At 47.7% G+C, this 13,028-nt stretch overlaps 1 protein-coding gene across 4 annotated transcripts; it reads right to left on the bottom strand.

Annotated features, from left to right (window-relative positions):
* Positions 1-1,752: 1,752 nt before the first annotated feature.
* LOC146007477 (uncharacterized) lies at positions 1,753-12,286 on the bottom strand. 4 transcript variants are annotated; one of them, XM_083145862.1, is made up of 6 exons: positions 11,954-12,285; positions 10,148-10,356; positions 9,308-9,425; positions 9,075-9,227; positions 5,142-5,304; positions 1,753-3,731 (listed from the first exon to the last, which is right to left on the bottom strand). In XM_083145862.1, the coding sequence occupies exons 3-6, from the start codon at positions 9,380-9,382 to the stop codon at positions 2,137-2,139; spliced, it is 1,986 nt and encodes a 661-aa protein (XP_083001988.1). In that variant the 5' UTR covers positions 9,383-9,425; positions 10,148-10,356; positions 11,954-12,285; the 3' UTR covers positions 1,753-2,136. The 4 variants fall into 4 exon arrangements, with proteins under 4 accessions (XP_083001988.1, XP_083001989.1, XP_083001987.1 ...); XM_083145863.1 differs by lacking the exon at positions 10,148-10,356 and having other exon boundaries at positions 11,954-12,286; XM_083145861.1 differs by lacking the exon at positions 10,148-10,356 and having other exon boundaries at positions 11,893-12,285.
* Positions 12,287-13,028: the final 742 nt, after the last annotated feature.

The raw sequence follows: 13,028 nt of genomic DNA, 5'->3' as shown, positions 1-13,028 counted from the left end.
GGGGGTGTGCTAAATCCCATTGCATCTCATAGACATGTACACTGGGGGTGTTGTGCTAAATCGCATTGCATGCGATTTGATGCGATCCGCGGCCAGGGTGCAGTTAATAAATAAACTAGTGAGATCTCATCGCACGGCCCGAAAATGTGCCATGCGATGCAATGCAATTTCACTACGCAGAATAGCCAACTAAGCAAATCGCTTAGTGGGCGCCCTGCAAATACACAAGTACCAATTATCTTTCCAATCTGGCTGGCTGGAATGAAAATCTGAAAATTTTTGGGGAAAATCTGGAAATTACAAAATCAACCATTTGCTCCCGAAAGTTGGAAAATGGACAAAAGTGTCTCCATACACTAGACATTAGACAAAGGGGCCCAATTCAGAGTCGATTGCCGTTATGGGAATTTCACATATCAAGCAATAATCAAATGACTGCGAATGAGTCCGTAACATAGCACGCACGCGCAAGCTCAAATAGTGACAGATACTTGACGGACAGAAAGCCGGCATTTGGGGGTAGTAACAGTCCGTTTTCTGGGAACGCCAGAAAAAAATACAGATGTGCCCAAGTGTTCAAACATCATTTGATGGTTGAAGAATTGCATATGGATTTACAGAGGATAACAAATAGCGATACATTCGCAATTCACTCGCAGATTTGCAGGTAGGATTTTTTTTTCCTGTGTGGACCGCTGCTATCTACTCACAGTCATTTGCAACTTTCCAGATCAGTGATCAGGCCCAAGGTCCATAGAGATGCCCACGGAACAATCGGTAGATACAAAGTTGCCAAGACTATGGTCAAGTAGACTGGCCACGTCAGTAGCTGGCACCATGTTTATCTATGTCTATGATCGCTGCAGCAACCTGCATCAAAAATGGCCGCATCAGACTTGCATTTGTGCCACTATACCGTTACTTGCCCCCAAGGGTCTCTTCCTGTCAATCAGTCTGTGCTTAAAACCTTACTGCGTGTGGTATCGCAAATATACCTTGGGGAATGCGGAGTGCAATTATCTACAGATAGTTGCGTTACCATCACCATTCTGTACAAATCGTAACCAGGCCCACAATGCACTTCCAGAACGATACCAAAATCATGTGTACAATATTGCACGCGCAGTACTCTGTAGTCTACACATTTTGGACTGATGGTTAGGCCACGGTGCACAGCTTACACACTAAACAATTATCGGACCCTTATCGGTCAGGTTGGCCCAAGAGTTGTAAACTGCGTACGTACCAACTTCATCGCATGATCGCACATACAAGGATACCCATAAATTATTTTGCTCCATACATTGTACAGTAAATACACTAACAACCAATGTCTGTGCAGCTTCTACAGGGACCTGAGCTTTCCAGCCAATCATTAGCACAGATAAATATTAAGATGGAAACCATTGGATAGTGTGCGCATGTGATTTTCAGAGGTGATTGATCAATCGCAAGTAGAAATTGTACAGTGTGTGCTCAGCTTTAGGCTGTAAGCTCCATTGGGGCAGGGACTGACTAAATTGAACCTTATATGCTTCGTCTGGCCATCTTTTCAAGTTTTTTTATGCATAGTCCAAGATATCCTTACATCCTGGACTGGGTGCATTGAGAACCACATTTGGGTACCACTGATCTAGAACGGTTTTATTTCTGACAGCAACTAGAGCGACAGCACTAATATATTCAAAAGAAAACCAAATGAAAATTTTAGCATGGCAACTACTATATATACACTAGTCACATTACTGTATATCTTTTTACACATGAATCAGTTTTTATTGCACCATTTAGCTCACTCAATCCAATAACGATTATTTAAATATTAAATATTACGCTTTTTACTCCCCATTCAGGTGAAAAAAAGAATCGGTTGTGGCATGTACACTAAAGTCACGGAAGCTCCACCTGCTTTGGGATATCCCGCCAAAATGAAGTCCAAGAAAGGCAAAATTGAATAAGGACAACCTGCTTGCTGTCCCTTAATGCAGTGCATAGATGATATTTGAGGAAAAAAAAATGTATACACAAAAAGTGCACTTAAGCAGTGCCCATCATGATCCCCAGAAAAAAAATATGGCAAATCCTGAAGATTAGCAACATTCACTGTAGTACTCGCTCTCAGATTTTTTGCCCACATTAATGAGAACCCAACATTTCTTCTCGTTTGTGAATTATTAAGTGTCGGTTCAGGTAGCTTTTCAAAATAAAACGTTTCCCACATTCTGAGCAGGAGAAGGGTTTCTCCCTCGTGTGAATCCGCTGGTGCTCAAGGAGATCAGAGACGACCGTGAAGCATTTCCCGCACTGAGAACAAGGCAGCGGTTTCTCCTCGGTGTGTGTTTTCTGGTGCAATACAAGCAGGGCGCTGTCGGTAAAACATTTACCACACTCAACGCAAGAAAATGGTTTCCCACCCGAGTGAGTCTCCTGATGCTCGGCAAGGTCAGTGCCGCTGTCAAAACACCGGTCGCACTGGGAACAAGCAAACGATTTACCCCCGGTGTGATTTCTTTGGTGGCGGACAAGGGCCGACCGGTTAGTAAAACATTTCCCGCACTGGGAGCAGGAAAATGGTTTCTCGCCCGTGTGGACTCTCCTGTGCCGAACAAGATTCGACCTGTCCATGAAACTCTTCCCACATTCCGGGCACAAGAAGGGTTTCATCCCGGAGTGAGATCTCTGGTGGGCCGTAAGGTGTGAGCTGCTCACGAAACATCTCCCACACTTTGTGCAGGAAAAGGGTTTCTCTCCCGTGTGGAACCGCTGATGGGTGACCAGATTGGAGTTCTGAGTGAAACGCTTCCCGCACTCCAAGCACACGAATGGTTTCTCCCCTGTGTGCGATCTCTGATGTTTAAGCAGCTGCGATTTGCAGGTGAACGGTTTCCCGCAGTCGTCGCACACCAGCATTTTGCCGCTTAGGTGAAGCTTGCGGTGCGTGAAGAAATTCGCCTGACTGCTGAAGCGCTTCCCGCACTCGTAGCAAACAAACGGTTTGTCGCTTTGCACTGATGGATCTATGACCAGATCCGGGTCAAAGGTGTGTGGATAGTGTGCTGGAGAGTATGTGTCAATGTCTGTAAGATTCCCCTCTTCACTTGAGACACGGTCCTCGTTGCTTTCCCCCATGGCGTACATACTAATGTCTTGGACAGTAGACACGATGGTTGGGGCTTCAACCAAAGTTCTGTCGACGAGATGGTGATTATTATATACGTCTGGATCGTCTTTCTCACCAACAGCCTGGAAAGGACGACGTTCGGGCTGTGCGCTCTCTGCGGAGGTGTCTGTGAGATCTCCTTCCTCACAGTCTTCATCCTTGATAATAACGGATATATACCCAAGATGTGTCGCTTCAAGTTCTCCTGGTTTCCATGAAGCCTCATTACCCCATATTTCAGAATGGTCATTTTGTATTGGTTTATTATGTGTGGGCGTAAAATCACAGCTGGCCGACAGGGTCTTTCCTCCATGGGCCTCTTCTGTCAGAACAGACAAATATTCCCCCTCTGTCACTGCATCATCGCTGGAATCAGAGAGAATTCTTCCTTCGCACACAGTAGACGCCCCAGTTACAGTCCTTGAAGGTCTTTTCGGTCCTGTCCATTGCCTACAGGCATCTGAGGGGATTTCGCTTTGATAACCCTTTAGAATGTTCTGATCATTGTCCGTAGGTTCCGGGGTGTGAATGGGGAATAATTCTTTTGGCTTTGCTCTTATCTCCAGGCGGTCTGTTTAAATTAAAGGATAATACGGTAATTCAATGCTTGCAGGGAAAACATGGACACCCGTCTATGATGACAGAACAGATCTTAAAGCATACAAGATATATAAAAGTATAGTCTTCTATAAAAACTATATAAAGGAGCAGATAGGGACTGGGGGTGGGGAGTTTGTGGGCTAAAAACTGTCACAGCTCAAAGTGAAGGTAAAAAAACTGTCACAGCTCAAAGTGAAAGTACATCGCGGAAGCCACCATTTTGATAGGCTTTCAACTAGTAATAATAGTGGGGAGGGACTAAATACAAGCTCAAAACCATGATATTGGTGAACAAGAGGTAAATGTAAATAAAAGTGGGCGGAGGTGCAGGACTTTGGGCGAGAATGACAACATTTTTAAAGCGTCAATCTCTTACGAGACACAAACATGTTGGTTGCCTTGTAAGTGATTGCCGTTTTAAGAATACCGCACTCTTACTAGAAGTTCCGCACCTCCCCCAACCCGGACCCATTACATTTACCTTCAAAGCCTTAAGGTGCCTTTACACTAGCGCGACTTCTCTGAAGGGAGACGTTGCCTGTAAGTTCCCTTGAAACCCTAGGCAGCTTCCCGGGTGGCAGGACTGCCTATGATAGATCATTATAGGATGTATCGTATGCGATTCCAGCCAAGCCTGCCGGAGGCTTGGTGATGCAACATATCAATAGTGCATGCAGCCTGTGCGATCTTCAGGCTCCGATGTGATGCTCCCGGGACCACACATCGCATCGGACCTGATGTACACACATGCGATTTTGCCACTTTTATCGGATTTCTCACCGGCATCTGATGAAAAGAGCCCGAATCGCCCCAGTGTATGGGCCCCTTTAAAGTGCACCATCCATTTCACTAGAGACAAGTGTATTAACGGAATGCACAATGGCTACTTTCTGTAATGTAAAGTGTTACTACTGTTCATTCTAAACACTTTTAGGAGATGCGGCATCCCGACTTGCGGAAAGAAGTCCGGTGCCGGGAATCCCAGGAATCTTCAGTATGCCGACACTGGAATCCCAAAAAGATGGGAGTCCCGACTGCTGTCATCTCACCCTCTAAATATGCAACCTCAAGCTGTCAATCAAATATTATTACCCTTCCCTTATGGAGTCCCTAGTGTTCATTCTAGCACCCTGCATCTACCGAAATGCATGCAGTTCCTCTTCCCTGCCTGGGGTGTCGCTACCTGCAGTGGTGTTTCTGGTACAGGTCTGGTCTGCATATCAGTACTGAAATACAGACCACACTATGCTAGAACCACCACAGCAGAGAGCAAACACCCCATGCAGGAAGAGGAACTGCATGGGTGTTGATAGGTGCAGGGTGCTAGGATGACCACTAAATGTAGGGACCTAAACATGGCACATTCTTTATCCGTCCTCACCTGATGATCCACAAGGCTTTTCACCTGCTGACATTGTAACATCCTTGCATGCTGACTGGCAATCCTCCATCTTGATGTCCTTGTACAGATCCTTGTGTCCCTCTAAGTACTCCCACTCCTCCATGGAGAGATAGACAGTGACATCCTGATACCTTATAGGAACCTGACACAGACACAATGATACAGTCATTACCCAGGCACATCCCCTGGTGTTACTGTATAATGTCCCATTCCCAGCAGTCACCTCTCCGGTCACATCCCCCGGTGTTACTGTATAATGCCCCATTCCCAGCAGTCACCTCTCCGGTCACATCCCTCGGTGTTACTGTATAATCTCCCATTCCCAGCAGTCACCTCTCCGGTCACAGCCCCCCGGTGTTACTGTATAATGTCCCATTAACAGCAGTCACCTCTCCGGTCACATCCCCCACTGTTACTGTATAATGTCCCAGTCCCAGCAGTCACCTCTCCGTTCACAACCCCCAGTGTTCCTGTATAATGCCCCATTCCCAGCAGTCACCTCTCCGGTCACATCCCCTAGTGTTACTGTATAATCTCCCATTCCCAGCAGTCACCTCTCCGTTCACATCCCCCGGTGTTACTGTATAATGTCCCATTCCCAGCAGTCACCTCTCCGGTCACATCCCCCGGTGTTACTGTATAATGCCCCATTCCCAGCAGTCACCTCTCCGGTCATTTCCCCCAGTGTTACTGTATAATGTCCAATTCCCAGCAGTCATCTCTCCGGTCACAGCCCCCTGTGTTACTGTATAATGTCCCATTCCCAGCAGTCATCTCTCCGGTCACATCCCCCGGTGTTACTGTATAATGTCCCATTCCCAGCAGTCATCTCTCCGGTCACATCCCCTAGTGTTACTGTATAATCTCCCATTCCCAGCAGTCACCTCTCCGTTCACATCCCCCGGTGTTACTGTATAATGTCCCATTCCCAGCAGTCACCTCTCCGGTCACATCCCCCGGTGTTACTGTATAATGTCCCATTCCCAGCAGTCATCTCTCCTGTCACATCCCCTGGTGTTACTGTATAATGCCCCATTCCCAGCAGTCACCTCTCCGATCACATCCCCCGGTGTTACTGTATAATGGCCCATTACCAGCAGTCACCTCTCCGGTCACATCCCCCGGTGTTACTGTATAATGTCCCATTCCCAGCAGTCACCTCTCCGGTCACATCCCCCGGTGTTACTGTATAATGTCCCATTCCCAGCAGTCACCTCTCCGGTCACATCCCCCGGTATTACTGTATAATGTCCCATTCCCAGCAGTCACCTCTCCGGTCACATTCCCCGGTGCTACTGTATAATGTCCCATTCCCAGCAGTCACCTCTCCGGTCACATCCCCCAGTGTTACTGTATAATGCCTCATTCCCAGCAGTCACCTCTCTGGTCACATCCCCCGGTGTTACTGTATAATGCCTCATTCCCAGCAATCACTTCTCCGGTCACATCCCCCGGTGTTACTGTATAATGTCCCATTCCCAGCAGTCATCTCTCCTGTCACATCCCTTGGTGTTACTGTATAATGCCCCATTCCCAGCAGTCACCTCTCCGTTCACATCCCCCAGTGTTCCTGTATAATGCCCCATTCCCAGCAGTCATCTCTCCGGTCACATCCCCTAGTGTTACTGTATAATCTCCCATTCCCAGCAGTCACCTCTCCGTTCACATCCCCCGGTGTTACTGTATAATGTCCCATTCCCAGCAGTCACCTCTCCGGTCATTTCCCCCAGTGTTACTGTATAATGTCCAATTCCCAGCAGTCACCTCTCCGGTCACATCCCCTAGTGTTACTGTATAATGTCCCATTCCCAGCAGTCACCTCTCCGGTCACATCCCCTAGTGTTACTGTATAATCTCCCATTCCCAGCAGTCACCTCTCCGTTCACATCCCCCGGTGTTACTGTATAATGTCCCATTCCCAGCAGTCACCTCTCCGGTCACATCCCCCGGTGTTACTGTATAATGTCCCATTCCCAGCAGTCATCTCTCCTGTCACATCCCCTGGTGTTACTGAATAATGCCCCATTCCCAGCAGTCACCTCTCCGATCACATCCCCTGGTGTTACTGTATAATGGCCCATTACCAGCAGTCACCTCTCCGGTCACATCCCCCTAGTGTTACTGTATAATCTCCCATTCCCAGCAGTCACCTCTCCGTTCACATCCCCCGGTGTTACTGTATAATGTCCAATTCCCAGCAGTCACCTCTCCGGTCACATCCCCCGATGTTACTGTATAAAGTCCCATTCCCAGCAGTCATCTCTCCGGTCACAGCCCCCTGTGTTACTGTATAATGTCCCATTCCCAGCAGTCACCTCTCCGATCACATCCCCTGGTGTTACTGTATAATGGCCCATTACCAGCAGTCACCTCTCCGGTCACATCCCCCGCGGTGTTACTGTATAATGTCCCATTCCCAGCAGTCACCTCTCCGGTCACATCCCCCGATGTTACTGTATAAAGTCCAATTCCCAGCAGTCACCTCTCCGGTCACATCCCCCGATGTTACTGTATAAAGTCCCATTCCCAGCAGTCATCTCTCCGGTCACAGCCCCCTGTGTTACTGTATAATGTCCCATTCCCAGCAGTCATCTCTCCGGTCACATCCCCCGGTGTTACTGTATAATGTCCCATTCCCAGCAGTCACCTCTCTGGTCACATCCCCCGGTGTTACTGTATAATGTCCCAGTCCCAGCAGTCACCTCTCCGGTCACATCCCCTAGTGTTACTGTATAATCTCCCATTCCCAGCAGTCACCTCTCCGTTCACATCCCCCAGTGTTCCTGTATAATGCCCCATTCCCAGCAGTCATCTCTCCGGTCACATCCCCCGGTGTTACTGTATAATGTCCCATTCCCAGCAGTCACCTCTCCGGTCACATCCCCCAGTGTTACTGTATAATGTCCCAGTCCCAGCAGTCACCTCTCCGGTCACATCCCCTAGTGTTACTGTATAATCTCCCATTCCCAGCAGTCACCTCTCCGTTCACATCCCCCAGTGTTCCTGTATAATGCCCCATTCCCAGCAGTCACCTCTCCGGTCACATCCCCTGGTGTTACTGTATAATGCCCCATTCCCAGCAGTCATCTCTCCGGTCACATCCCCCGGTGTTACTGTATAATGTCCCATTCCTAGCAGTCATCTCTCCGGTCACAGCCCCCTGTGTTACTGTATAATGTCCCATTCCCAGCAGTCATCTCTCCGGTCACATCCCCCAGTGTTACTGTATAATGCCCCATTCCCAGCAGTCACCTCTCCGGTCATTTCCCCCAGTGTTACTGTATAATGTCCAATTCCCAGCAGTCATCTCTCCGGTCACAGCCCCCTGTGTTACTGTATAATGTCCCATTCCCAGCAGTCATCTCTCCGGTCACATCCCCCGGTGTTACTGTATAATGTCCCATTCCTAGCAGTCACCTCTCCGGTCACATCCCCCGGTGTTACTGTATAATGTCCCATTCCCAGCAGTCACCTCTCCGGTCACATCCCCCGGTGTTACTGTATAATGTCCCATTCCCAGCAGTCATCTCTCCTGTCACATCCCCATGTGTTACTGAATAATGCCCCATTCCCAGCAGTCACCTCTCCGATCACATCCCCTGGTGTTACTGTATAATGGCCCATTACCAGCAGTCACCTCTCCAGTCACATACCCCGGTGTTACTGTATAATGTCCCATTCCCAGCAGTCACCTCTCCGGTCACATCCCCCGGTGTTACTGTATAATGCCTCATTCCCAGCAGTCACCTCTCTGGTCACATCCCCCGGTGTTACTGTATAATGCCCCATTCCCAGCAGTCATCTCTCCTGTCACATCCCCTGGTGTTACTGTATAATGCCCCATTCCCAGCAGCCACCTCTCACGTCACATCACCTGGTGTTACTGTATAATGTCCCATTCCCAGCAGTCACCTCTCCGGTCAGCAGCTGGATGATCTTGTTGGTGAGTTCCAGGATCTTCTGCTCATTGTCTCTCCCATGTATCAGTGAGTGAGGTGAAGGTACCGACACATGGGGACTGCTACTGCTGGGTGTAGCCTTGTTCTTCTTCACAACAGTATAGTCCTACACGTCAAAAAGGCAACTGTTATATTTACACAATTAATGGATTCATATAAATGTTCATAATTCCCAGAATCCCTCACCTCTGCGGTCAAAAGATGGATCATCTCAAGGGTAAGACACAGGATCCTCTCCACCAGCTGCTCCTTGTCCTCCATTGTAGATCAGATGTAGATGGTGACCTTCATACATAAAACGGTACTAAAAACACAGAATATTTTTATAAAATGAAAAGTAACGCAAACCTTTAATTTATGACATATATTAACCAAACTAGTTGAAAGCCTGTCAAAATGGGATTCTGCAATGTACTTTCACTTTGAGCTGTGACAGTTTTTATCCCACAAACTCTCCACCCCACCCTCTATCTGCTCCTACCTCCAATCTCTGTCTTCACAGCTTTCTCTCTCCATATCAGCAACTTTGAAACAGATCAGCGTCCCTGCCAAAATTGCTTTCACTTTCTGTCATGACATCTTTTAGCACACAAAGAATTAATTTGGGCCGTTGAGTGGCCTCTAGTGGTCAGTGGTGGTACTTCACCTCGTAGAGGTGAGGAGCAGTTAGCCTTTTGTATCGATATAGATGCGTTTGCGACACCACAATGATATAGCAGCTCAAAGCCTGGTTCAATCAACCCCTCTTCCGAAGGGAATAGTAACACCCATAAATCAGTCACTTCACTATTACTTCTGCCAAATAAATGAATAAATAAGCTCCACTGGGGCAGGGACTGATGTGAACGTTCAAGCATTCTCTGTACAGCGCTACGAAATATGTGTGCGCTATATAAATAACTGGAAATAAATAAGCTGAATGATGATGATATGGGCCAATGCTGTCTCACGGCTAACTGTTGAAAGGTGTACTGCACATAACGTGACAGGAAGCATAACTGACATGCTATGCTTTTATTGTTTTACCTTTTTGTCCTGCATAGGATTAGTGGGATGCCTGTGGATTTTTACTCACACCCAGAAAACTGCAGGTTTCTGCCCAGAAACACCACGCATGCGTAATGCAGCAGATGCGCACAAGCAGTCATTCAATAATCGGCCAAATTTCTAAATCGCTGATTAGGGATCTGTGTTGAACTGGGCCCAGGATACCCCGTTCTACATGGCAAGTGAATCTGTGCAGGAAGAGAGAGAGGAGGTGCTGTTTCCTTAAAAAATATAGAAGCATACCAAAAATAAAGAACACATGCGGTTAATTGCTGCTGTGCAAATTCGCAAACCAATCGATTATCACATGGCTGCTCATGCGTACAGATTGTAGCGAGCATGTGCGAGGCGAAACAGTGACAAAACTCAGCGATTCATTTTTCAGCAAGCCCCTTGGATGCTGATTGACAGGAACCAACATTTGTGGGCGGTCAACGTTTTCTGGGAGGTTAACGTTTTCTGGGAGTGTCGGCAAAAACACAGGAGTGCCCTACTGGTTGAGTTTCCATCCACGTGGGTAACTATTAGTAGCAAGTCCAGTTTACAGGTTTGTACTGATGGTGGTCATGCAACATAGAGTATAAAAGTTTTGGCCTATAAAACCCCCCAAAAAAGTGTCGACCATGGTGGTGTTAACCTTTACACCCATCGACCTAATAACTGTTCACCTAGACATTTTAGATCTATTATACCACACCCAGGAAACAGGTAGCCTCTCCATATTTATTTATTTTTTCACCAAGTATCACTGAGTTCTGGGGAGGGTGGGCAAGTGTCTATGCCTGTGGGTGGCACAGTCAGTGACTGGAGCCCCAAAAGGTGCAGCGGCGCAGCACAGTGTGGCCACCCCACCACAATGATGTTAACTTTTTAAAATAAATTCACATTATAATGCACATTCATACCCTGGCTGCTCTATGCATGTTCACTCAGCTGCAACCTGACCTTCCCCAGTGACTTTATTGATTGCAATGTGCATTTCCCTGTGTGCACCAGGTGTGTGGTATGTAATCCCTGTGTGTGTGTGTGTGTGTGTGTGATGTGCAGTCTCTGCGTGTACCAAGCGTGTGACGTGCAGTTCCTGTGTGCACCAGGTGTGTGTGTGTGTGTGTGTGTGATGTGCAGTCCCTGTGTGCACCAGGCGTGTGTGTAATGTACAGTCCCGGTGTGCGCCAGGTATTTGAGTGATGTACAGTCCCTGTGTGCGCCAGGTATTTGTGTGATGTGCAGTCCCTGTGTGCACCAGGTGTGTGATGTACATTCCTTGTGTGCACCAGGTTAGTGTGATGTGCAGTCCCTGTGTGCACCAGGTGTGTGTGATGTACAGTCCATGTGTGTGCCAGGTGTGTGTGATGTACAATCCCTGTGTGCACTAGGTGTGTGTGTGTGTGATGTACAGTCCCTGTGTGCACCAGGTGTGTGAGTGATGTGCAGTCTCTGTGTGCACCAGGTGTATGTGTGTGATGTGCAGTCCCTGTGTGCGCCAGGTATTTGTGTGAAGTGCAGTCCCTGTGTGCACCAGGTGTGTGATGTACATTCCTTGTGTGCACCAGGTGTGTGTGTGTGTGTGTGTGTGTGTGTGATGTGCAGTCCCTGTGTGCACCAAGTGGGTGTGTGATGTGCAGTCCCTGTGTGCACCAGGTGTGTGTGTGATGTACAGTCCATGTGTGCACCAGGTGTGTGTGATGTGCAGTCCCTGTGTGCACCAGGTGTGTCATGTATACCTGGGGGGTGATCAATGTCATAGAAAGTCTGGAGCAGCAGCTGTCATTCGCAGCAGCTCACCTTTTGTCTCTCTGATGTCACTCTGGAGCCGGAAGTAACCGGCCGGAAGCGGAAGAAGCTGTCACTGTCTCCCTGCCGGCGCTGCTGATCTTGGCGTTGATGTATTCCGCGATGGGACAATCCTAGTATGCGATCCCTACCCCCCTGGGGGGCATCTGCTGCGGTGGCGGCGCTGGCTGGGAGGACATGCAGTGGGCACGGTGCGCACATGGGCGGGGAGACTCACAGGCACAGCTACCATTCCCAGCATGCAGCGCGCTCACAGCCTCCCAATAATATAGTATAATCATCACATCCCGCATTCTGGTGCTCGAAAAAGAAGCTGTCCGAATAAGAAGCTAACTTCAGCATACCTCCCAACATGACCCTCTCCAGGAGGGACACAATGCTCTGCTCCTAGACTTTCCTCTTAATGCATGTTTGTATTGTTACCTATTCAGGTATTCAAAGGAAAGAAAGACTAACTTTCAGACCCTTAAAGGTCTGAAAAAGGACAACTCCACTATTGTTAAACCCACTGACAATGGAGGTGGGGTTATCCTCATGAAAAGGGACTCATACCTGCAGGAGATAAATAGACAACTGAAGGCGGGGCATATCGAAAACTTATAACCAATCAAACTTCTAGAATCAGTAAAGGCCTTTTTGATTTAAAAATGAAAGCCTACAAAATGGTATTACCTGAATATTAAGGAAAGCTCTGTTCCTTGTATCTATGTATTACCCAAGGTCCATAAGGACCCTGTCAAACCCCCCCAGTAGGCCCATTATCTCAGGGTGCAATAGGTTGACGAGCAATTTATCGGAAATGATTGACCATTATCTGCAACCTGTTGTACATGCAACTAAAGTCTATTTAAAATATACATGTGTAAATAGAGATACCTTATCTACTGCAGATGTTAGCACCTTGTATACTATTTTTTGGATAAGAGCAAATTGGATACTGCTCTACAAATTTTTATCTTGGAAAGCATAGCTTTCATTTTCTCCAACAATTTGTTCTATCATGAAGGGTCGGTCTATTTGCAATGCATTGGCACTGCAATGGGCACCAGGTTTGCCCCCAGCTATG

Source organism: Crinia signifera, chromosome 6 (assembly GCF_055691185.1).
Source record: "Crinia signifera chromosome 6, ASM5569118v1, whole genome shotgun sequence".
Classification (NCBI taxonomy): domain Eukaryota; kingdom Metazoa; phylum Chordata; class Amphibia; order Anura; family Myobatrachidae; genus Crinia; species Crinia signifera.
This window is presented reverse-complemented; position numbering and strand designations above follow the sequence as displayed.